Below are 25,351 nucleotides of genomic sequence, written 5' to 3'. Positions count from 1 at the left end.
AAAAGCTGGAGGGGTGCTGTAGTTCAAGTGCTAGAGCTCTGGCCTTGAGAAAGCTCAAGGACACTGTCCAGGCCTTGAGTTCAAGCTCCAGGACTGGCAAAGAAAGGTTGGCACTCCAGTTCCACAGGTGTGAAAAACAATCTTTCAGAGAGAAATCTTCATTTTCATGTTCTCTTCAAAAACAACTTGAGCTGGACAAGGTGGCTGGCGCCTAATCCTAGCTACTCAGGAGGCTGAGATCTGAGGCTCATAGTTCAGAGCCAGCCAGGGCACAAAAGGACCAAAGACCCTTATCTCCAATTAACTTCTAGAAAATGGGAAGTGGGGCTTAGTTAAAAGGTAGGGTGGTAGCCTTGAGCTGAAGAGCTCTGCGGCAGCGCTCAGGCCTAGTTCAAGCCACATGACCCACAAAAGGCAAAATAAAACAACCAAAAGAAAAATTTGATATTTATTTATTTTTAATTTTTTTGCCAGCCCTGGGGCTGGAACTCAGGGCCTGGGCACCATCCTTGGTCACTTTTTCTCAAGGCTAGTTCTCTGCCACTTGAGCCACAGCACCATTTCTGGCTTTTTTCTTTGTGTGTGTGTGTGACATGGGGCTTGAACTCGGCCTGGGCACTCTCCCTGAGCTCTTCAGCTCAAGGCTACCACCCTAGCCTTGGGGCCAAGCCCCACTTCCTTTCTCTAGAGTTTAATTGGAGGTGAGTCTCGGGTCCTGTTGTGCCCAGGTTGGCTTTTGAACCTTGATCCTCAGATCTCAGCCTCCTGAGGAGCTAGGGTTACAGGCATGAGCCTCCGCGCCCGGCTCCGGCTTCTTTTTCCTGTGTTTGTGATAGTGAGGAATCAAACCCAGGGCTTCCTGCACGCTAGGCGAGCAACTCTACCACTAGGCCACGCTCGGGGTCTTAGCTTGCTACTTATTGAAGGAAATAAAATGGCCTTTCCATTTTATTCAAACCCCTCCTAGGCTCAGTCCTTTACTGAGAGCTCCATAAATATTCGCAGAATTGAAGCTAACTCAATGTCCACGTGGGAATCCCTGAGGGCCCCAAGGCCGCCACATTGCTTTTCTGCTCGCCTATTAGAGACTGCCTTACGTGATTGGCAGCCGACAGCCCGCCCTCGAGATCACGTGATTCCCGAGCAACGCGCGCTGGACGCACTGCGCAGGCCCGTGCTCTCGCGCAGGCGCAGATTTCCCCGGCAGGCAGCCAGCGTCGGTTGTCGGCGCGCGAGCCGGCGAGCGGCAGCCGGCGCCATGGTGGAGAAGGAAGAGGCCGGCGGCGGCATCAGTGAAGAGGAGGCGGCGCAGTATGACCGGCAGATCCGCTTGTGGGGATTGGAGGCCCAGAAAAGGTCGTCGGGGCCGGCGGGGCCTCAGGCGCCGAGGGGGTGATGAGGGGGCGTGTGGCGGTTGGAGACGTCCCGGGCCCCGGCGGAGCGGGAAGGTCTGAGTTGGCTGGGAGGCGGGTTCCGTCGGGCTCTGGTGAAGGGGATGTTTCTGGAAGGGCTGGGAAGTGGAGACGTCCCGGGGCGGTGGGGGCTGGGCCCGTTCTCTGGGCTCCGAGGCCCCTGAAGGGGACGTGGAGGCGTCCCGAGCAAGCTGGAGGTGGGAGCTGTAGGTACTGGGCGTCCAGACTGGGCGGTGGGTGAGGAAGGTTTTAGGGGGACCGAAGGGCGGGAACAAATGGACTGGACAAGCTGGGGGGCGTGGTTCATTCATTCATGGCTAGGGAGTGGTTCATACAGAGTGGCAGGGGCCTAGTTCATTCATTCACAAGTGCTGCTGGGTTTTTTTCTGTGGTGGTGCTTGGGTGCATTCAGTGGAAACCAAACTTTCCCCCTATTCTTTTGCCGGTGGGTTTCAGCCAGCTCCTGTTCCATGTGTTGTGGCTAACAGCGTCTTCCCCACAGGCTGCGGACCTCCCGGGTGCTCGTGGTTGGAATGAAGGGCCTGGGGGCTGAAATCGCCAAGAATCTCATCCTAGCAGGAGTGAAAGGACTGACCATGCTGGACCACGAACTGGTGGGCTGCTATTGCTTTATTACTTCTCTCTTTGAGCTCCAGGCCTTGTGCAGATTTTTTCTTTTTTGGTCAGTCCTAGGGCCTGAACTCTGTCTGGTCGCTGCCCCTGAGCTCTTCACCTCAAGGCTAGCCCCTTCCCACTGTCACGGCGCTTCTTCGGTTTTCTGGTGGTTAATTGGAGATAAAAGTGTCCCAGACTTTAGTGCCCCGGCTGGCTTTGAACCATGATCTTCAGATCTCAGCCTCCTAAGTAGCTAGGATTACAGATGTGAGCCTGGCCATTGTCCAGATTTTGTGCAAAGGAAGGTCTTAGTGAAGCTTGCTTTGGAGACTTGAGTTTGAATGTTAGACCCACTGCATTCTAGCTCATGTTACCAACTCATATCGCCTCAGTGCCAGCCTGTGGCGTGCAGTCATTAGCAATATGGACTTGGAGACTGCCAGGAAGTACAGTGGAAAGGTTTTTGCAGTACTACCTGCTAACTAATTCCAAATGCAGAGCTCCCTGGACATCTGGTGTGGTGTAGACTTTTGCATCCAATGATTCTGATTTAGGTCTGAGACAAAATTCAGGAATGGTTCACCTGTGTACAAATTGATTGTAGTCATGGCCTTCAGGAGGCTGAGGTAAGAGGATCAATGAAGTATGTATTGAGACACTGCCTAAGAGACAGTTTTCTTTTAGATGAAGTTTGCTAGTATGTATGTATCTATTTTGCCAGTCCTGGGGCTTGAACTTGGGGCCTGCGCACTGTCTCTGACTTTCTTTTGCTGAAGGCTAGTACTCCACCACTTGAGCCACAGCACCACTTCAGCTTTTTCTGTTTATGTGGCACTGAGGAATGAAACCCAGGGCTTCATACATGCTAGGCAAGCACTCTACTACTGACCCACCTTCCCAGCCTCCCTGAGCTTCTTTTGCTCAGAGCTAACATTCTACCAGTTGAGCCACAGCACCATTTCTGTTCTTTTCTGTTTTTATGGGACTGAGGAATCAAACCCAGGGCTTCATGCACGCTAGGCGAGCACTCTACCATTAAGCCACATTCCCAGCCCCGGTTTGTTTACCCTTAGGTCAAGACTACCACTTTGAGCCACAGCACCACTTTCTGGTTTTGTGGTGGTTAAGCTAAGAATCTCCTGGTCAGCTGGGCGAGGTGGCTCATGCCTGTAATCCTAGGTACTCAGGTGGTTGAGATCTGAGGACCAAGTTCAAAGCCAGCCAGGGCACAAAAGAACCTGAGACTCTTAAATCTGGTTAATCTCTAGAAAACGGGAAGTGTGGCTTGGCTCTAGGGTAGGGCAGTAGCCTTGAGCTGAAGAGCTCAGGGATAGTGTCCAGGTTGAGTACAAGCCCCATGACCCACACACACAAAAAAGAATCTCATGGTCTTAAGCCAGGTATTGTGCCTCACGCCTATAATCCTACCTACTCAGGAGGCTGAGATCTGAGGATCGAGATTCAAAGCCAGCCTGGGCACTAAAAAGTTTGTGAGATTCTTTATCTCCAATTAACCACCAGAAAACTGGAAGTAGTGCTGTGGCTCAAGGAGTAGGGCGGTAGCCTTGAGCTGAAAAGATCAGAGAGCGCGCCCAGTCCCAGAGTTAATGCCCCATGACCCACCCACTCAAGGTCTTGGGGTCCGGAGTTTGCCCTAGTGGTAGCATGCTTGCATAGTAAGCAGGAAGGATAGGTTCTATTCCTCAGCACTACATATGTTGAAAACAGCCGGATGTGGTACTGTGGCTCAAGTGGTAGAGCTTTAGCCTTGAGAAAGACCAAGGACAGTGCTCAGGCCCTGACTTCAAGGCCCAGAACTGGCAAAAAAAAAAAAAAAAAAATCTCATGTTCTGTAGTACCTAGGCTGGCTTTGAACTGTGATTCTAAGATCTTGGCCTCCTGAGTAGCTACAATACAAGTATGAACCACTGACACCTAGCTTAAACTTTTCCTAAATGTATGTGATTTTTTTTCAGAAATCACTTTCAGATCTATTTCCTTCAGTGCTTAGAGTTAAGCCAAATGGTTAGTATTTGCAAATTACCACTTACAAATGTAAGGAAAGAAAAAAGGGGGCCGGGAGTTTGGCCTAGTGGTAGAGTGCTTGCTGAGCATGCACGAAGATCCAGGTTCGATTCCTCGGTTCCACAGACATAGAAAAAAAGCCAGAAATGGTGCTGAGGCTCAAATGATAGAGCTCTAGGCTTGAGAAAGTCTAAGGACAATGCTCAGGCTCTGAGCTCAAGCCCGGGACTGGCAAAAAAAAAAAAAAAAAAAAAAAGGAAGAAAAAAAGAAAAGAAAGGCCTGTAGTGCTCAGAGTGAATTTCCTTTTTGAACACAAGGGGGTGCTCTTTAGCTGTCAGTGACCAGCTTAAAAGTTAACTGCTCTATTTTAAAGCTTGAGAAAGATGACCATTTCTTGCATTAGGAACAGTAATAAAATTTGATGGTATTTTAGCTATTTTAAAGTAGGAAGGTTCATTATCTTTTGAGACTCATTTTCCAGAATAACTTGATAATAAGTAAATGTGTATGTGCACACATATTCATTCCTAGGTGTCTCCTGAAGATCCTGGAGCTCAGTTTCTAATTCGTACTGGGTCTGTTGGGCGAAATAGAGCTGAAGCCTCTCTGGAGCGAGCTCAGAATCTCAATCCCATGGTAGACGTGAAGGTGGACACAGAGGACATAGAGAAGAAAACGGAGTCGTTTTTTACTCAGTTTGATGCTGTAAGTTACTTTGTAGAGGCTGTTGGAGGGTACACAGAACCCTCATCGTACCTGTTCTGAGCTTTCCAGAAAGATGCCAAGTTGTGTTCTTTAGGCTTTCCATTTTGCATGGAGTGTTGCTCCATGTAGAGGTCAGTGCTAGGCCTATTGTGGCAATTGGTGGCTGCCATCTGCTGAATTCTTTCCTTTGCATATGTCTCCAGGTTTGGTAGTGTGTCTCCAAAATCTTTGCACATTATTGCAAATGTTTTCTCCTGAACATTTAACAAGTTGTTGATAAATTTTGGTGCCAGAGGCACTTATTGTTAGAAATATCAAAGTACAGCTTGTGTTTGGTCTTCAGAAGGAGCACACCTGATCTCGATCTGTCTCTTGTCTGGTGATTTTTAGCAGCCACTTACCATGGTAACAGGGCAGAATGCCCACCGTCCTCAGCCAGACCAGGCGTCTGCAGCCTCATTTGTTATAGCAGTTGAAGCTGAGCCGAGCCGTTTTTTTTTTTTTCCTCTCTCTCTCTCTTTTATTTTTATTTTTGTATTTTATTGTATTGTCAGGGTAACGTATAGAGGGGTTAGAGGGGTTACAGTTACACTTGTAAGTAGTGAGTACATTACTTTTAGGGCTGAGTTTTGGAAGTCAGTGTCGGTGTGGTACTGATGACCTTTCACACAGAGGGTGTTCCCTGTACCCTGGAAAAACTCCCAAGTCCTGTGACTACAGGGTTCTTGTTTAGAAGTGATAAACGCACTGTAGGAGAGGCCAGAACTTGAGTTGGGGGAGTTTGTTTTGTTTTATAGTATACATGGGTCTGCTCAGAAATGCTCTTGGAATAATGGATCACCTGTGCACTTGTCCCTTTTTTCTTTCTTATCCATAGCAACTGCATTTGGTTTATTCCAGCCAGAGTTCCTCACCTTGGAGCTGTAGAGGCTTGTTATGTTAGTACAGATATAAGCCAGTTGATAATACATAATCAAGCTGTGCTGCCGGTCAGGTGACTGCACTCTCCCATGCAGAGATAATTTCTGCCTCGATCATCCCCTCCCTCCTTGGGTGGCAACAGCCTTTGAAATCCCTAAGGAATACATTTCTCATGGTTATTTCCTTGCCCTTTACTGATAGACACTAGTAAAGGGGCGATCAACTGGAAATACACGTGAGGTAAGGAAAAAGCATGCATAGTTCAGAAGTTGTTAACCAATCCCACAAATCTTCTCCCAAAAAGTGACTGCCATGTGCTATGGAATTGGCCATTTCCAGCACCTTGGCTTCTTCAGACACCACTGGGAGGTCACAAGGGACTCTTGAGTGAGCCACCCCTTCACTGTCACAGAAAGAACCAACCAAAGGCCTGGTACAGGTGGGTCATGCCTGTAATCCTAGCTAGTCAGGAGGCTGAGATCTAGGATTTAGGTTCAAAGCCAGCCCAGGCATGAGAGTCTTTGAGATTTAGTTTTTAACTCAGGGCCCAAGCACTCTCCTTGGGCTTTTTTCCTCAAGGCTAGCACTCTGCCTCTTACGCCACAGCACCACTCTGGCTTTGTGGTACCAAGGAATCAAACCCAGGTCTTTGTGTATGCTAGGCAAGCACTCTACCAACTAGGCCAAATTCCCAGGTCCATGAGACTATCTCCAATTAACCACCAGAGAATAGGAAGTGGTGCTGTGACCCAAGTGGTAGAGCATTAGCCTTGAGCTGAAGAGCTCAGGGACAATGCTCAGCTCAGGCCCAGAGTTCAAGTCCTGTGACTGACAAAAAGACCCAATCAAAGGCCTGGGCAGCTGGGGGCTCACACCTGTAATCCTTGCTGTGAGGACTAGGAGGCTGTGATCTGAGGATTGTAGTTGAAAGCAAACCCAGGCAGGAAAGTTTGAGAGACTCTTATCTCCAATAAACTACTCAGAAAAAGCTGGAAATGGCTCTATGGCTCACCACTAACCTTAAGCACAAAGATACTTAGAGACAGAGCCCAGGCCTAGAGTTCACCAGGACTGGCAAAGCAAAAAATAAATAAAAATAAAACAACCAAGCTGGGCACAGTGGCTCACACCTGTAATCCTAGCTACTCAGGAGGCTGAAATGTGAGGATCGAGGTTTAACGCCAGCCTGGGCACTAAAGACAGTGAGACTCACATCTCCAGTTAATCTCTAGAAAAAGAGAAGTGGGGCTGTGGCTCAAGGATAGGGCAGTAACTTTGAGCTGAAGAGCTCAGGGGCAGCACCCAGGCTCAGAATTCAAGCCCCATGGCCCCCTAAAAAAACCCAAAGACCATTTGCCCTGAAATCTTTTACCTTTAGCCAACATGTGTCTTCCTTCTGCAGGTGTGCCTGACTGGCTGTTCCCGGGATGTCATCATTAATATCGACCAGATCTGCCACAAAAACAGCATCAAGTTCTTTACTGGAGATGTCTTTGGCTACCATGGTTACACATTTGCCAATCTTGGAGAGCATGAGTTTGTGGAGTAAGTGTTGGGAGGAGGGGATGGAACAGTTTTTATTTACTGGTAGGAAACAGCCATTTAGGGGGTGCATTTTATTGTAATGCATAGAATATTGTTTTTTTTTCTTTTTTTTTCTTTTTTTGCTTTTTGCCAATCCTGGGGATTGAACTCAGGGCCTGGGCAATGTCCCTGAGCTTCTTTGGCTCAAGGATACCACTCGAGCCACAGCACCCTAAGGAATCAACCCTAGGGCTTCATGCATGCTAGGCAAGCACTCCGCCACTAAGCCACATTTCTAGCCTCTGTAAGGTGTAGAATATTCTGAAGCCAGGACATGGGCAACTCAGTGCAGTAGCTTATTCGTTCCAAACTGTAGATAGAGTCCCAGCGCCACCCTCACCCGCCATATGATGGTGTCATCTAAAGCAAGCAGAGTGCTAGATAGTTGGTGTGGTTCTGTCTGCACTTTGGATGTTGTGTGTGGGGGGGGGGGGGGTTTCGGCCCAGGGCCTGGGTATTGGGCAGGGGCATGCTTGTTCCCTGGACACTGTTCCCCAGCTTGTGCTTGAGTCTGTGCAGGCTGAGAGCCAGCAGTATGAGTAGGGACTAGTTGGGTTGGTAACCACAGGTGATGTCAGCTGCAGGGTCCCCAAATAGTTCTTGGAAGTGTGGCTTGGGTGAGTGCCAACTCCTTTCTCTCTCATTTAGGACCTTGAGGCCTTGATTCATTTTTTTCATATATTTTTTATTGTAATTAATAGAAGGGTTACATTATATTCGCCAGATAGAAGGTACATTACATCACATACATTGATACCCTTTCTCATGTCTTGGTCCCCATTTCCCCCCCTACCCCACCCTTTTTTTTTCTTTTTTGGTCAGTTGTGGGATTTGAACTCTAGGCCTTGTCCCTGGGCTCTTCAGTTCATGGCTACTGCCGTATCCCTTGAGCTACAGGGCCACTTCCTGTTTTCTAGTGGTTAATTGGAGATGAGTCTCACATTCTTTAGTGCCTAGGCTAGCTTTGAACTGAGATCCTCAGATCTCAGATCTCAGTCTTCTGAGTAGCTAGGAATATAGGCGTGAGCCACTTCACCCAGCTGAAGATGTGATTTTTTTCATGATGGAACCCACAGTGCCATCGTGAATTTGGAGCTGCTGGATGAAGGATGATGGGTGGCACAGATGTAAACCTGCTTGGTAGACAGACCTAGTGTGGGTGAAGCTTTGCACTCAGAAATCTCTGGGGAGGATCTGACCTTTCTTGCCTGTAAAGCTGGGATGGGTAGAGCCCCAAGATGTCGACCCATTCCCTCCCTCCAGCTCTGGTGGCTTAAGAACCGCTCGTGCTGTCTACCAGATACATGGTGAAATATGTCAGGGCTGTATCTCCAGGCAGAAGTAGGAGGGAAAGAATAGGATTATCTGCTAATTTTAGGATTCTAGCTGTTTGCTACCTAATGTTTTGTTTAAGCAGAGCTCCTATGTGCTAGGCAGTGCACCAACTCTCAGATTTGTCAAATCATCATTGGCAGAGATGAGATTTGAACCTACGTCTCCCTGACTGATGTCAGAGCTTTTGCTCTTGGGGGGGGCATTTTAGTACCAATGACATAATTCATAAGTACAACTTGACTTCTTCATATCCCTTAGGGAGAAAACCAAAGTTACCAAAGTTAGCCAAGGAGTGGAAGATGGGCCTGACACCAAAAGAGCAAAACTTGACTCATCTGAGACAACCATGGTGAAAAAGGTAACCCTGGGGCCTTGTGGGGTTCAGTGACACTGTGCCTCCCATCCTACAGTTGTCCTAACAACCTGTAGCTGTGAGGAAGGTGGGCTAAGGTTCCAAATGGGCAAGGAAGATTCTGTATGCTCGTGTAATCTTTTTAGTACTGGGAACCTAGCAGGCTTGGAATGCTGTGGTTGGCATCGTGGAGATCATGCAGAGAACTTGCTTGTGTGGCTTGTTACTGTGCAGGCCACCAGCGTTGATCTCTGGTGTACAGACTTAGTATTAGAAAGACTCAAAGACTACTCTTTACTCTTCAGCAGAAAGCTATTATTTTGAATTGCCTTTTTTTTGTTGTTGTTATGGGGCTTGAGAGCCTTGGGCGCTGTCTCTGAGCTCTTTAGCTCAAGGCTAGTGAGCTACCATTTTGAGCCACAGTGTCCCTTCCTGTTTTCTGGTGGTTAATTGGAGATAAGAGTCTGAGGGACTTTTATTCCTCAGCTGCCTTTGAACCATGACCCTCAGGTTTCAGCCTCCTGAGTAGCTAGGATTATAGATGTGAGCCACCTGTGACTAGACTAGCTTCCTTGAGCTTTCTAGCTCAAGGCTAGCACTCTACCACTTTGAGCCACAGTGCCACTTACCATTTTATGGTGGTTAATCAGATGAGTCTCAAGGACCTTTTTGATTTTGTTTGATTTTCTGTGTATGTGGTACCAAGGAATCAAGCCCAGGGCTTCATGCTAAACAAGCACTCTACCACTAGGCCAAATTCTTGTAGTCCTCAGGTCTCAGCTTCCTGAGTAGCTACAATTACAGGCATGAGCCATCGGAGCTTGCCATTGGAATTGCTGGGGGGTTTTTGTTCAGCCAGTCCTGGGGCTTGAACTCGGGGCCTGGGTTCTGTCCCTGAGCTTCTTTTGCTCAAGGCTAGCACTCTACCCCTTGAGCTACAGTGCTGCATCCAGCTTTTTCTGTGTATATCAAACCCAGGGCTTCATGCATTCTAGGTAAGCGCTCTATCACTAAGACACACTCCTATCCCCCAAGGAATTGCTTGTGTGTGTGTGGGGGGGGGGGGGGGGGGAGTGTCATGAAGCTTGTACTTGGCCTGGGCACTGTCCCTGAGCTCTTCAGCTCAAGGCTACTGCTCTACCCTGAGCCAAGCCCCGCTTCCTATTTTCTGGAAGTTAAATGGAGATAAGAGTCTCAGGTTCTTTTGTGCACAGGCTAGCTCTGAACTTTGATCCTCAGATCTCAGCCTCCTGAGTAGCTAGGATTACAGGTGAGAGCCACCACACCTGGCTAGGAATTGCTGTTTTGATTTGACTTCCTTCCTTCCCTCTCCCCTTTTCCTCCTTCCTTCCTTCCTTCCTTCCTTCCTTCCTTCCTTCCTTCCTTCCTTTCCTTCCAGTTCCTGTTTCATTCCATCTGCCAAGCTTTATGTGGCTATCTCTGCTACTTTGGCTTGGGAGCAGAAGTTGTTAAGCTGGGAGGAGCACAAAAGCAGCTTTGTGAGTCCTGTCAGTTTGTAAATCACTCTTAGCAGTGTGGCACTTGGCCTGGGTGTGAAGGATTTTTTTGGCTTTAGGGCCTTCATAGAGGAGGCATGTCTTTCACATTCAAATAGGCTGGGTGAGGAGGTCACAGCTGGAAGTTTCCCTGGAGTCTGGCTGCTGTTTTGGGAGCCACTTTCTGTCACTATGAAGAGAATGTGGGCAGCCCCAGTGGCCTTGCCATCCCATTCCTCAGGGCTCTACAGGCCTGGGCCTTTGTGGGCCTCTTCCTATATCGGGACAATTAGAAGGTATCAAAATATTCCCCAGCTGACTTTGTTGCTTTGTTGGTCAGCTGTTCCACTTGAATGCAGAGCTGGGATTCCAACCCGAAGCCCAGGAGTGCAAGAGGCTTGTGGGGCACCCTCCTCCCATTCCCTGACTTCCAGGCCTTGTCAAATACCTTGCTCCCAGCTCAACTCTTCTGTCTCGAGCTAACAGTCACTGGCTGGTTTGTGCTTCTAGGTGTATGTTTGTGTGTGTGTGGTGGGAGGGAGCAGTACTTTCTGTTTCCTGTGAACAGTTTCTGGTTAGAGTTTCTTTCCCCTCCCCCTTTTCCCTAAGTTCAATCAGATGCTATAAAGCTACTTCTACTTCAAGGTACATTGTGTGCTCCTAAGTTAGAAACTTTATGAAATTTGTGGTTTTCAAACCATCAAGAAAAGTACCTGGCCCAGGGTATCTTGGTCCAGAGTTTGGGGTTCAGTTTGTCTGCGGCCCTTGGTGCCCAGCATAAATGATGAGACAGATGGCATCACGTTGGATTGTCTTCACAGCCTGGCACAGATGTGAAGCAGAACTATCAGGTGTTGGCCAGAGGGTCCTCGGCAGGAGTTTTTAGGTGACAGGCACCTGCTGGCTTTCCTTACCCCAAAGCAGCCTACCATGTGTGAGACCCTGTGTGCCAGGGGCACACAAACTAGAGAGACGCGTCTGCCCAGCCCCCAACTGCCAAGGAAGGACTTGATGGGCAAAAAGGACGTGCAGTGGATAAGGGCATAGGTTCACCCAGCAACATGGATGATGTAGGGGTTTGTGAGGTTGATGAGATAAATATGGGGAAATGGAAAACTTGTAGCAAACTTTCCTACTCAGGCTGGCCTTCTAGATCTCCCAGGTCTCGGCCTTCTGCAGAGCTATGAGTACAGAGTTGAGCCAAATGCTATACCATTTGCCCAAATGGTATACCACTTGAGCCATTCACCCAACCTTTGTGCTTTCAGCTATTTTTTTCAGGTATTTTCCCACTTGTTACCCAGGGCGGGCCTTGAACTAAAATCCTTCTTGTGCCTTTCCGTAGCTACAATTACAGGCATTCATTATTGTACTTACTTATTAGAAGAGGAGGCCTCGTTTTTTTTTTCTTTCTTCGTTTTCTTTTGTCCTCATTTGACTCTCAACCGTAGTGTTGATCTCTGCATCCTGAGTGAGCATGATTATGGGTGTGAGCTGTGTGCTCACTTGAATATCTTGAGATGTTGGTTCTGCTTCCACTACTGCAGGGATTTCTGGAGCCTGGTAACACGGAGCTGTAGTTAGCCAAGGCAGAGAGGGAGAGAAGTGGGTGTTAAGGAACTTAGTTCTTCCTTCATGCAAGGAGTATGTGTGTGTCCATCACCAGGTCCCCAATGCCCAGAAGAGTGGACGAGAATCACTTCAGGAAGCACTGCTTACGTCTCAGTGGGTACACACTTCTTTTTTTTTGCCAGTCCTGGGCTTGAGCTCAGGGCCTGAGCCCTGTCCTTGGACTTTTCTCAAGGCTAGAGCTCTACCACTTGAGCCTCAGCACCACTTCCGGCTTTTTTCTATGTATGTGGTACCGAGGAATCGAACCTGGGTCTTTATGCATGCTAGGCAAGCACTTTAACCACTAGGCCAAACTCCCGGCCCCAGGTACACACTTCTTTCAGTAAACTGTACATAAGGACATTTTTCTGACATGGAAGGGCACTCTTGCCTTATGACTTAAAGCCACTGTTTAGACTGAAAAGCTTGTGTCTTTTTCCTACAGAAGGTGGTTTTCTGCCCCATCAAAGAGGCGCTGGAGGTGGACTGGAGCAGCGAGAAGGCCAAGGCCACCCTGAAGCGCACAGCCACAGATTACTTCCTCCTGCAAGGTGAGGGCCAAAGCCGAATTCCACACGAGGCTTCCAGCTGCAGTCTGTGCACAGTGGCTGTGCAGTGCACTCTCTTCCCTGGATGCAAAAGCTCTCTTAACTCCTCCCTCTCAGTGGGCGCTGAAGGAGGCAGAACAAGCTGAACATGGTTGAGCTCTGCTTTCTGATGACCTGGGTCTGGCTAATCTATTGAAATACTTGGCTCCCTCAAAATGGAGGTTGAGATGACGGGGTTTCAGATCTAGCAGCTTTTCCTCCTTTTGCTCCCAGAGTTCTTCTCAATATCAGACCCTCCCTCAGCAAAGAGGGTCTATGACTGTTAAGGAAGTACCAGTCCTGGATGTGTCCCATTACTGTTTGACAAGTATTGCTGTGGGCACATAGGTCAGTGTGGTTTGCTGGCCTGGCATGAGGAAGGCCTGGTCCATGATAATAGTAGTTAGTATTGTTTCAGACACTGAGTGCTTAGCACAGGCATGGTGTGTCAGTGCTTTCCTATTCTTCGAGACAGGAAACAAGCACAGATGAAAGCTGCTCATGTTGTCCTAGCACATAGATGAGAAATACTGTTGGCTGGGCGTGACAGTGAAGAGCTCCTTTCTACCATGGAGGACTTAGTGGTAATCACACACCAAGTGCAGAGCCCTGAGGCCAGTCCTCACCAAAAGCAAAGCAAAACGCTGTATGACAAAAATATTAACCCTTTTTTTGCCCAGTTTTCTTCGGGCTGTACACAGTATATGTAGCACAATATTTGTATGTGATATTAGGGTCCCTGATCCAGCTGGTGACACTCATGTGTCCTCTCCCAGGGCCTGGGAAAGTGTCCACATGGCCACAGCTCTTTCTCAGGAAGATGGACCCCCCTCCCCACTCCCCCGGAGTTGGTCTTGAAAGTTGTCATCAGATCTTCAGGTTGCACTTGGATAACTTCCTCTTGTTTCCCCAGGGCAGAGTTGAACTGTATCTCCCTTCCCCTCCATGCCCCTTCTCTCTCTCTCTCTCTCTCTCTCTCACTTCTTTGCTTCCTATGCACCTTCCAGGAAAGTAGTTGCTACCTTGAGTCCAGGACTCATGGTTGTAAGGGGTCTCATGGACTTGGCTGCCTAGACTGGCTTTGGCCCACAATCCTCAGATCTCAGTCTCTTGAGTAGCAAGGATTGCAGGTGTGAGCTACTGGCACCCAGCCTCCCCCAGAATTTTTTTGTTGTTTTCTTTTGCTAGTCCCAGAGATTGATCTCAGGGCCTGAACACTGTCCTTGGGCTTTCTCAAGGCTATCGCTCTACCATTTAAGCCACACCACCACTTCTGGCTTTTTCTGTGTATGTGGTACCAAGGAATCAAACCTGGGTCTTTATGCGTGCTAGACAAGCATTGTACCACTAGGCCAAACTCCCCAGGTTTTTGATCCTGTGTCTTCTGGTCCTGGCCTCTACCCCCGCCCCCAGATGTTTCTTGCTGCCTCATTCACAATTCTGCTTCCAGTGAAACAGCTGCGTCCATGTGGGTGTTTACCATGTTCGTGTGTAAAGTTTTTTTCCAGTTTACTTAGCAAAATAGTGGCTAGACTGAGTGCTTCCTGCTACATTTTTCCACTATCTTACCCGTTATCCTGACCATCTGTGACCAAAAAGTTTCATCTTTTTATTATTCTCCATGGCATGTTGGAAAAACATTAAGAGTGAGCTGACTTCCTGTGGCAAAGCGTTGGCTTTGATTTGTTCTTTCTGAGGTTACTGTGAGTTTATCATAACAGGATTGCTAAAAATAGCGGCTCTAGTATGGAAACAGTGCTCACGGAGCAGCATGAGCAAGACTGCGAAGCTTTGGTCCAGGGCAAGGACAGTGCGAGTGGCCTGCCTCAACTTGAGGATTGTTTACCAGGGTCCTCAGCACCCTTCACTTCCAGGCTCTCCTCTGATGAGTGATGGGAAAGTACTTAGGGCACAGTTAAGCTGGAAAGTAATGTGGGAGACACTGCACAAGCACCTGCTGTTTTCCAGCTTGCATGCTGGGGACTGATCAGAGGGATCATGGTGGTTTGTCTGTTGGTGTGTCAGAATTGTAGCCTCCAAACCAACTGGTTTGCAGGCTCTAAAGCTGAGTGTGGCCATCCCTGAAGAGGCATGAAGTCTGCCGCATGAGAAGGGTGGCGACATTGCCCTACAGGAGCAGTGGTACCCCCCCAATAAGACACAGACACCAGAACCCTTCTGTGGTGCTGGCTGCTGGCTCCCCCCATCTGTCAGAAACTGAGGAGCTGAAAGAAAAACAGATGCAGCCGGGTATTATACATGCTTGTAATCCCAATACCCAGAAGGTGTTTCAGGCCAGTCTAAGATACATAGCAAAATGGTGGGTGAGGGTGAGAGGAGAGAAGGGAAAGGGGAGACTGGGAGGGAGGAAGGGAAAGAAAACTGGCCAGAACAGTTCAAGGCTACAGTTGTAGCCATTTGGGAAGCTGAGACTAAAGATCCTGATTTGAGGCCAGCCCAATCGGAACCTGTCCTGAAGCAGAGCCTTAGTTTACTAGTTTTGTTTTTATTTAAACACGCATTAAGTGCTTCAAATGGCAACACTACAGGATAGGAACAAAAGGAAGACACTCTAGTAGCTGGGTTTTCACTGGATCCCAGGTGAAAAAGAACAAAGTGTAAATTGGTATTGAGCCCTAGCTCTGGTTTTCATAGTATTGGGAACATGATATGAATTCTGGGTTTGAGCAAAGATGTAAACCCAGTTTTTATTAACAGGAAAGGATTTGGACATTTTGCCAGGCAGCCCGAGTCTCACTTCAGCCGGTTTGGGTTTGGGTTATCGGACCTACCACGTAGCTGAGATTAAAAGCATGTCATCACTGCCTGGCTTATTTGTTGAGATTGACTTAACTAACTTGCTTGGGCTGGTCTTAACCTCAGATCCTCCTCCTCTGGGTTTCCTCAGTAGCTGGTACTACAGAATGAGCCACCACACGTGGTCTTACTTTAAAATTTACAAGTGTATGCCAACCAGGTGATGCTTTGGCACCTCTTCTTTTTTTCTTTTTTCCCCCATATTGTGGGCCTTGAACTCTGGGCCACAGCACCACTTCAAGTTTTCTGGTGGTTAACTGGAGATAAGAGTTGCACAGACTTTCATGCCCAGACTGGCTTTGAACTGCGATCCTCAGATCTCAGCCTCCTGAGTAGCTAGGATTATAGGTATGAACACCAACACCCACAGCACCCCCACTTTTTGAACATTCCATTGTGGTGTCACAACCTACCAAAGGAGAGAGAGCCACAGGGAAATGATCTCCGATCGTGGGGTGGCAGGTGAACACATGGTGATTTGGTGCTATCATGACCACAGATGTTTAAAAATATTTTGTAGGGAGGAGAAAAAAACAGTGATTGGTGTTTATGTGTAGCTCACTGCCTTAGCAGCAGCAGACAAGGCAGAACTCAGGGTCAATTAGAAAGGAGGCGCTTGCCCCAAAAGCAGACAGCAGTTCAGCCCCTAAATCTCCAAAACAGACCAGTGTAAGGGCGCCCTTATGTTCTGGGGATTTTTGGCAACCAGGCACATCAGTGCTGGTTCTGGTTGCATGAAATCTTCCTGAGCTATTAGGGTACCCACATGCCAGGCAGCCTTGCTGTGGAAGCATTGTGATGCCCTCCTCACTGTTGTATCTGAACTAAACAGGAAGCCTGGGATAGACATTCTCTTGTTGCCCTTCTGCAGAAGGGAAACTGAGGCCCACGAGATGAACACGCAATAATGGTCCACATTGTCCACAACCTGCCTGGTGTTTTCTTCCAGGCGGCACCCCCACCCCCTGCCCCAGCAACTACCCCGGGCCCTGAGGCCAGCTGCAGCACTCGCTGAAAGCCTCACATCTTCTCTTTGACTGTCAGACAACAGTCACGGGAATGTCCTGTGCCATCTTCCTTGGCAAGTGTGGTTGGCGGAATGCAGCAGATGCCCAGAGCACAGGTCATGTGCCACTCAAGTGCCTGGCTGGAGAACAGACCCTCTTTCCCTGCCGCTTGTGCCAGGCAGGCGGTGTGTGTGCAGGCCCCTGTCCCACCAGCCCTGTGACACTGGCAGACACAAAGCCCCACGCGACGGATGTGGGTGTGATCCCCCTCTGCGTGGTCCACATTGCTCACACTTGGTGTCCCCACAAAGACAGACATTTGAATTAGCTAGGACCAGAGTCTGGATAGAGGGTCCCGTGTGCTGTTCTAAATGGATGGTCTCTGAAGTGCACAGGAAGGGTCATTTGGAGTGATTTTTATTTTAGGGGGCGGAGGGAAGGGTCCTGGGGCTTGAACTCTGGGCCTGGATGTTGTCCCTGAGCTTTTCAGCTCAAGGCTACTGCCCTACCCTTGAGCCAAGCCCCACTTCCCATTTTCTAGAGGTTAATTAGAGATAAGAGTCTCAGGTCCTTTTCTGCTCAGGCTGGCTTTGAACCTTGATGCTCAGATCTCAGCCTCCTGAGTAGCTAGGATGACAGGCGTGAGCCACTGTGCTTGGCTGGAGTGATTTTTAATTTTTTTCTTTTTAAGAAACTTCCCTATTGGGAGAACAGTACAGGGAGAAAAGTGCAGTAGTGTCAGGATTATAGGAATCACGACTTCATTGTTGAATTTATTATTAAAATCCTGGATAGATGTGTGTACCTACAGAGCAATTTCACTAAAATTGCATGAACTGTGACCACAGCATGTGATTGTTTGGTGTCTGTGATGGCCGTGCTGAGGGCATGTGCTGCCTCTCAGCTGCATCCCCAGCTCCTGTGCTCACAATATTTGAGAGCAGAAAGTTTATAGAAGTAAGATTGGGGTAGTGTGCATGCTGGCAAACTCAGAGGCTGAACAGGAAGATTGTGACTTCAGCCTAAGGAGACTCCCATCTTAAAAAAGTTTGTCCTTAGGGCTGGGAGCATAATCTAGTGGTAAAGTGCTCACCTAGCATGGATGAGCCCAAGGCTCAATTCCTCAGTACCACATATACAGAAAAAGCTGGAGCTGACGCTGTGGCTCAAGAGGCAGAGCATTAGCCTTGAGCAAAAAGTGTCCAAAGACAGTGCCCAGACCCTGAGTTCAAGCCCCAGGACTGACAGAAAAAAAAAAAAAAAAAAAGCAACTTTGTCCTTTCAAGGAAGATGGGCAAGTCCTTAGCCTAAAGCAGACACCAGTCCACATCTCCTGCCAGCAGCTGGTGCCATCCCCGGGACTTGAGCAGCTCAAGTTAATTAAAAGGTTCAGATGTAGTTAATCAAATTGGGTTACATCATGCTTTGGCAGAGTAGCTCCCCTTCCCTGAGTGTTTGATCTTTGAGGAATAGTTGATAGTCTGTAAACTGGTTGGGGGAGGGGTGTCAGAAATGCAGTCAGCAGCCAGGAACAGCCAGGTGAGTGTACACACAAGCACATGTGCATGTGTGCAGCAGAAAGCATTGGGCAAGAACTTAATTTGTCTGGGGCTAGGGCCTTTCTAGAACATGGTCTTCCCTCTCCGCCCCGCCCCCACCCCCTAACTAGAGTGCTGACTTCAAAAGAGAAAGTTTCCTTGCTGTAAACAAGGGGCTCAACTGCTGGCCACTCTCCAGTGGCCCTGGGAGCACTCCAGATGTGGTCAGCAAAGCCTGTGGATGGTGCCAGCCTGCCGGTACTCTGTGTATATGAGTGTGTGTGAGAAATCCCACCACCCCTAGAAGCTGGCTAGCACACACTGGGGGACAGGTCAAGCTTGTCCATAGCACCTGACATATGGATTTGCTCTGTAGACATTTGATTGCCTCAGTGGTCCTGTTATTAGACAATGGAAAGGTGTGCTGCTTCCACTTGGCTCATGTTGCAGTGATGTACTGCTTCCTTCAGCACAGATTTCTTAGAGTGCACTGGAAGCATTCATTAAGAAAAGACTGCCTTGCCAGACTCGATGCCTCACAGCTGTAATCCTAGCTACTCAGGAGACTGCGATCTGAGGAACACGGTTCAAAGTCAGCCCGGGCACTAAAGTCTGAGACTCATCTCCAGTTAACCACCAGAAAACCAGAAGTGGTGTGGCTCCAGGGGTAGGGTGGTAGCCTTGAGCTGAAGAGCTCAGGGACAGCGTCCAGGCCCAGAGTTCAAGCCCCACAACTGACAAAAGAGAGAGAGAGAGGAAAAAAAAAAAAAAGACTGCTTTTACACCCCTTTTCTCCCCCTCAGTGCTTCTGAAGTTCCGCACAGATAAAGGAAGAGACCCTGGTTCGGATACGTGCCGGGAGGATTCAGAGCTGCTGCTCCAGATCCGGAATGATGTGTTGGAGTCCATGGGCGTCTGTCCTGATCTGCTCCCTGACGACTTTGTCCGGTGGGTGCTTGGTGCTCTTCAGAGCTTAGCCTTGAGACCAGGCGCAGTGGCTCACACCTGTAATCCTGGCTACTCTGGAAGCTATCCTAGCTACTCTGGAAGCTGAGATCTGAGGATCAAGGTTCAAAGCCAGCCTAGGCACCAAAGGACCTGAGACTTATCTCCAGTTAACCACCAGAAAACCGCAAGTGGTGCTGTGGCTCCAGAGGTAGGGTGGTAGCCTTGAGCTGAAGAGCTCAGAGACAACACCCAGGCTGAGTTCAAGCTCCATGACCCACCAAAAAAAAAAAGAACTTAGCCTAGATTCATGAACCTGGTTCAGTGTACCCCAATTCCAGGGGTTCATAAGACCTGGAGCTGTGAGAACCCCTGTGTCTCATTTCTCTGGCTCCCAATCACTGCTCACCCTCCACTGGAATAGCGTACAACCCTCTCGCCTTATCTTTGGGGCCTTTCCCTCTGCTCTGGTTGTGCTTTATCTTGGGAAAGAATTGCCACTTGTCCCCTGTTGTTGGCCTGTTTGTCCTTCCCTCCTCCAGCAGACATCCAGGTGGCAGTGTCCTCTGCCCTCAGCTGTAGTCAGCTTCAGGTAGGCAGTCACATGCCCATGGCTTAGTAGCCATCTCCCAGCAGTGGGCAGCCACTCTCCCTCGTCTGGGAGACTCCTGTGGGCTCTCCGCTGCCAGCTTTGTCCCTCCTCATCCCGCCTTTATCCTGTGCCATGCTCATGCCACCCATTTCAGGAAGCACTGGGCTTCAAATCACCTTCAGAGAATCATCTGTTAGACATTGTAGTGGCAGTGGCACCGTGAGGTTTTAGGCTGGTGGGGTGCACTGTCTCGAGTGGGGTCCTGGCTAAGTTGGCTGAGCTCACTCAACTCACAGGAAGGACAGCTGTGAGAGGCACAGCCGGCCACTGAGGCCCTCCGTGGTGGGCCACAGCAGCCCAGTGCACCGATCCTAACAGGCCTGAGGATGGGACTGGTGCCACTGGACCCCACACTCCCTCTTCTGCTCTTCCCTGTGTGCACATCTGGCTGGCCCAAGCGCAGGTGCTCCTCTGTTGCCTGCTAAGTAAGAGGTATTGAATGACTCTTAAGTCTCTGGAGCCAGGCTTGGAGATGAGGTGAGATGGGCCAGAGACTCAGACACAGAAATGAGCTGCCGCCTAGCAGCTGAGCTGTAAGTGCCGCCAGGGCTGTGCCCGAGCTTCTCCCTCCCTCCTCTCGAGGGCCTGCGTGCTCTCCCCCACCGCTCGCCTGTTCTCTTCAGAGACACAATCAGGAAGCTTTATTGCTTTTCTGATGAGGAAAGTAACAGATGCCAGGTCCGTGGTGTGAGACGGGCACCCAGCATTGGCCTGGTGGATCCGCTGCTCGAGTGTGGGCCTGAGGCTCATACATTTTTTTTGTTTTGTTTTTTTTGCCAGTCCTGGGCTTGAGCTCAGGGCCTGAGCACTGTCCTTGGACTTTCTCAAGGCTAGAGCTCTACCACTTGAGCCTCAGCATCACTTCCAACTTTTTTCTATGTGTGTGGTACCAGAGGAATCGAACCCGGGTCGTCGTACATACTAGGGAAGCACTCTACCACTAGGCTGAACTCCCGGCCCCTTTTCTCTGTGTGGTGCTCAGCATCCAGTTTCTTCAGCCTCCTGCCTTGTATCAGTGTCTGCACTTACTGATTACGTGACAGGCTGGGAGTGTGGCTTGGTGGTAGAGTGCTTACCTAGCATACATGAAGTCCTGAGTTTGATTCTTCAGTACCACATACACAGAAAATAGAAGTGGCACTGGGCTCAAGAGGTAGAGTGCTAGCCTTGAACCAAAGAAGCTCAGGGAGAGCACCCAGGCCCTGAACATTCTCCACTTGCTGTGGTGAGCTGATGCAGCCTGGTGACGGTGTGTTGCTGGTACATGCAGACCGCATGATCCCGCGTTAACACGGGCTTTGGGGTCATCAGGACCCCTGTGGCAGGCTTCATGGTCTACGGGTTCCCTGCCTTACCTCCTACCAGTAAGCTAAGAACACACCAACTGGTTGTTGGTACTCAGGCTGTACTTTTTGTTGTTGTTGGGTTTTGGTTCAGGTCCTGGGGCTTGAACTCGGGATTTGGGTGCTGCCCCTGAGGTTTTGTTTTATTTAAGGTTAGTGCTCCACCACTTGAGCCACAATGCCACTTGTGTTTGGTTTTTTGGCTTTGGGGGAGTTTTTTTGTGGGTCATGGGGCTTGAACTTGGCCTGGGTGCTGTCCCTAAGCTCTTCAGCTCAAGGTTACCGCCTACACTTGAGCCAAGCCCCACTTCCCGTTTTCTAGAGGTTCATTGGGGATAAGAGTCTCAGGTCCTTTTGTGCCCAGGCTGGCTTTGAACCTTGATCCTTAGATCTCAGCCTCCTGAGTAGCTAGGATGGCAGGCGTGAGCCACCGTGCCATTGCTCCCCTGCCACTTCTGGCATTTTGCTGGTTAATTGGGGATAAGAGTGTCACAGGCTCACACCTGTAATCCCAGCTACTCAGGAGGCTGAGATCTGAGCATCACAGTTCAAAGCCAAAGCCAGTCCGGACACTACAGACTGAGACTCTTATCTCCAATTAACCACTAGAAAACTGGAAGTGGCACTGTGGCTTAAAGGGTAGGCGGTAGTCTTGAGCTGAAGAGCTCAGGGACAGGGCCCAGGCCCGAGTCCAAGCCCTGCAACCAACACTGTCCCCCCTCCATAAGAAGAGAAAAAAAGATCCTGCTATGATCCTCATGATCCACGTTATCCTCCTGAGTGGCTAGGATGTATATTGGTAAAGCTGTCTGGAAAAGGAGGGTGGGTGGCCCAGAAGTTCTGGGGGAAGCTGACTGTGAGGGTGTCATGTCTGGGCTCACTCTGTGGGCGAGTCTTTAGTGTTGGGGGTCGGGACTGACCGAGGAGTTGCTATGCAGGCTTTGTTCTCTGGACTCCATGAGCCATGGTGCCAGGTGACAGTGGCAGCTAGGTGTGTCCTGCGGATACCCAGGGCTGGTGTGGCCATGGTTGTAAGGACTTTGTTTTGCCTTCTCCCTGGCATTGTCTGCAAACAGCATACCGAGTGCAGCGCTGAGCTGCGGAGAGAATTAGGAGAATGTGCCTGGCCACTAGACCTCCGCCACCTGCCAGCCTTATTATTAGGAAGCACAGATGGAGAGCTCTCGCAATGTAAGAGGGACAAACTAAAGTGCGAGAAATTGTCCCTGCCACCCACTGAGGCGATCTTAGGTCAGGCATTGGCCTTGCTGCTCTTCCTGTGGGGGAGGGGAAGAGACTGTCCACATCACCCTAGTACTGCTTTCCCATCTCTCCAGGTACTGCTTCTCCGAGATGGCCCCCGTGTGTGCAGTGGTTGGCGGGATCTTGGCACAGGAGATCGTGAAGGTAAAGGCAGATAGGTGCCATCTCATGTATGTGATGTGTGTGTATGGAGTTGAATTGGAGAGGCACGTTGTGGAAGTTCCTACCCAGGCTGGCTTTGAACCATAATCCTCAGATTCCACCTCCTGAGGCGAGGTCTCACGGGATAGCCCTTGCCTGGCCTCGAACGCTCCGCCCCCCCAGCCTGGCTGGGATGTACAACAACAGTTGAACTTGCAGTCTGGGTCAGAAATGAGGTGGGTGGGTGGGTGGCCTCCACTTCACTGCCTGGGGGCTCCTCTGCATCCCCTCCTTCCTGCTGGGGACAGCTGGGGGCCAGTGTCTTGTTTCTGTTTACCGGGCAGCCAGAGTACTGCACATTCCTGCTGTTGGGTGCGCTCGAGTCTCCTCCTACCCACCCTGCCCCACGCTCACCCCATGCCCTGCTCTCGTCCTGCCACGCCCCTCCTTAGCCTCACTTCCCTCCCAGCCAGCTGGCAGGAGCAGTGGTGGCCTCAGCTGGCCACCTACATAAAGTAGCCCAGAGGAGATAGTGAGCTGGGCAAAGTCCCCTCCCCCAGGCCCACAGCACTTGAGTCCTCCACACCAGGCAGGCCCTGGGCTGAAAGATGGCTGGAGGCAGCGGAAGGAGGGGTTCCTGGGGAGAATGCCTGCCAAGCCCTCAGTCTTTCCCGTGCTGGCCACCTGAGTGTCTTGAAGCTCTGTGTCTGCCTGAACGACTTTGCACGTGGACAGAGGGGTGTTGAGAGGGACTTGGCGCCCCCCCCCCCAACATTGCCCAGTGGACCCCCGACTGAGACCCCGCCCCTGCCTTTAGCCTGTGGGGTTTTTATGTTTGTATTGCTCTTAAAAAGGGTTCGAGCTGAGTAGTCCTTTGTCTTTGTCCTCCCAGGCCCTGTCTCAGAGGGACCCACCACACAACAACTTCTTTTTCTTCGATGGCATGAAGGGCAGTGGGGTCGTAGAGTGCCTGGGCCCCAAGTGAGCCCAAGCCCACAGCCTGCCCACCTGTGCCACTGTCCCCACCCAGCTCTCCTGCAAGGAACAACCTCCTCCTGGCCTCTCCACCTTGTTCCTCACCTTGAGGACACGGGGAAGGGTGTGACTTCAGGTGGGGACTAGACTCCAACCCAAGGGAGCCCTGGCAGAACCCCAGTTCCCCCAGAGCACCATCAGGCACCTTTGCTGCAGTGTGGCGGAAGTCCTGTTCTGGTTCTGGGACGGCTGGGGTCTCCTCCCTCTGCCCAGGCTGTCCTTGGCGCGTGGCCCCGCCGTCCTTCGCCGAGGCTGTGCCTGTCCACTGGGCCGTGAACCACAGCTTTGTGTTGTAACTATTTTCTACATTTTCTTCATTTGTTTCAAGAGAAATGATAATAAAGTTACTTGCTTTAGAATGTGCTTGTTTTCCTCCACTTCTGAAACATCCATCCAGACCAGAACAGTAATCATGGTGCCTCCTGGCACCTTTCCTGCCATCCTTTCCTTGGTAGTTGGACCTGTAGGGGTTTCTGTTAAATCTTGTCAGTGACAAGAATGAGCACAAATCTGGAGCCGGGAACTCTGGGGCCCAGCATGGTAGAGTCTGGGTATAACCAGGCAAGTGTCCTGCTGGAAAAGTGAGGCCACCAGTGGGGAACCCTGGTCCTCACCTGGGGCGGGGAGGGAAGGAAACATCCCCAGCCCTTGGCCTGCTCCTGCCCTGGTGGTTGGTCCTGTCTACAGTGCTTCCCTTCTAGGCACTATTATTGCAGTCCTGGCGCCCTGGGGGGGTCAGCGGTTTTATTGCCTCATGCCAGCTTCCAGGGCCTGAAAATTGGAGCTAATTACAGTTTTGTCTTGCAGTGTGCTGCCTTGGTCACGAGGGGGCGTAGGTGGGCCTGAACTTGGGCAATGAAATTGGAAAATTCTGACACTTCCCAACTTTTCCACTCTGTACCTCCTTGAGGATAAGGACAGAGCTGAAATCAAGAGACCCTCACTAGAAAGGGAGGGGGGGTAGTACTTGAAGCTGCCAGCCCTGGTTGGAAGTCACTCAAGAATTCTTCAAATACTGTCTCCTACTAGGGCACAGTGACCAGCTGGGGGTTCTAGAAAGTTCTTGGTCTCACCATGTTCCTGTCCTTGAAGGGTGGACTTTTCAGGAGACTTGCATTTTGGCTGTAATCCTAGCTGAGGTTGCTAAGAAAGGTGGACTAGGCCTACCCACACTGCTCAGGTCCAACCCCAGTGTCTGCACCAAAACATTGTATAGTGGCTTTGTCAACCACCCCTGCTAACAAGGAGTAGTAAATTAGGGGAGGTTTGTTGTTTTTTTCTTTAAGGCAGAGTCTTGTAGTCCAGGCTGGACTTGAACTTAACCTTTCTCTTGCTTCTGCCTACCAAGAAACTGGGATTATAAGTATATACCCACTAAGAAAAAATTTATACTCACATTGTCATGCTTGTCCATAAGTACTTACCTTTTTTCTGGTTAGTCCACAGGGTTTGAACTTGGGGATCTGGGCACTGTCTCTGAGCTTTGAACCATAGCACCACTTCTGGTTTTCTGGTGATTAATTGCAGATAAAGAATCTCATGGAAGGCTGGCAGTTTGGCCTAGTGGTAGTGTTTGCCTAGCATGCAGGAAGACCAGGCATTGTGGCTCACACCAGTAATCCTAGCTACTCAGGAGGCTGAGGATTGAGGTTCAAAGCCAGCCTGGGTACTGAAGACTGTGAGACTCTTATCTCCTATTAACCACTAGGAAAACTGGATGTAGTGCTGTGGCTCCAGGGGTAGGATGGTAGCCTTGAGCTGAAGAGCTCAGGAACAACACCCAGGCCTAGAGTCCAAGCCCCACAACCCACCAAAAAATAAAAAGACTGAAGGTCACTATCCTTGAGAAAGCCCAAGGGCAGTGTTCTGACCCTGAGCTCAAGCCCCAGGACTGACAAAACAAATAGAGTTTCCTGCCCCAGGTGGCTGACTTTAAGCTGTGATCCTCAGAGTAGCTAGAATTAGT

The 25,351-nt window shown here is 49.9% G+C and overlaps 1 protein-coding gene across 1 annotated transcript; it reads left to right on the top strand.

Moving 5' to 3' along the window:
- Window positions 1–1,193: 1,193 nt before the first annotated feature.
- On the top strand, window positions 1,194–23,420 carry Sae1 (SUMO1 activating enzyme subunit 1). Its single transcript, XM_090321927.1, has 9 exons — window positions 1,194–1,356; window positions 1,915–2,026; window positions 4,585–4,758; window positions 7,082–7,224; window positions 8,857–8,956; window positions 12,503–12,608; window positions 18,810–18,954; window positions 22,284–22,353; window positions 23,243–23,420. The coding sequence occupies exons 1-9, from the start codon at window positions 1,259–1,261 to the stop codon at window positions 23,333–23,335; spliced, it is 1,041 nt and encodes a 346-aa protein (XP_090178053.1). The 5' UTR covers window positions 1,194–1,258; the 3' UTR covers window positions 23,336–23,420.
- The last annotated feature ends 1,931 nt before the right edge of the window (window positions 23,421–25,351 follow it).

The sequence above is a fragment of the Megascapheus bottae genome, chromosome 31, assembly GCF_031878675.1.
Source record: "Megascapheus bottae isolate mThoBot1 chromosome 31, mThoBot2.hap1, whole genome shotgun sequence".
In the NCBI taxonomy this organism is placed as follows: domain Eukaryota; kingdom Metazoa; phylum Chordata; class Mammalia; order Rodentia; family Geomyidae; genus Megascapheus; species Megascapheus bottae.
This window is presented reverse-complemented; position numbering and strand designations above follow the sequence as displayed.

Excerpts from the sequence above, each read along its gene's own strand:
- Sae1 (XM_090321927.1), top strand. The coding sequence starts at position 1,259 with ATGGTGGAGAAGGAAGAGGCCGGCGGCGGCATCAGTGAAGAGGAGGCG. Across the intron at positions 12,609-18,809 it reads AGATTACTTCCTCCTGCAAG|TGCTTCTGAAGTTCCGCACA; the intron begins GTGAGGGCCAAA and ends TCTCCCCCTCAG. Across the intron at positions 22,354-23,242 it reads TGGCACAGGAGATCGTGAAG|GCCCTGTCTCAGAGGGACCC; the intron begins GTAAAGGCAGAT and ends TTGTCCTCCCAG.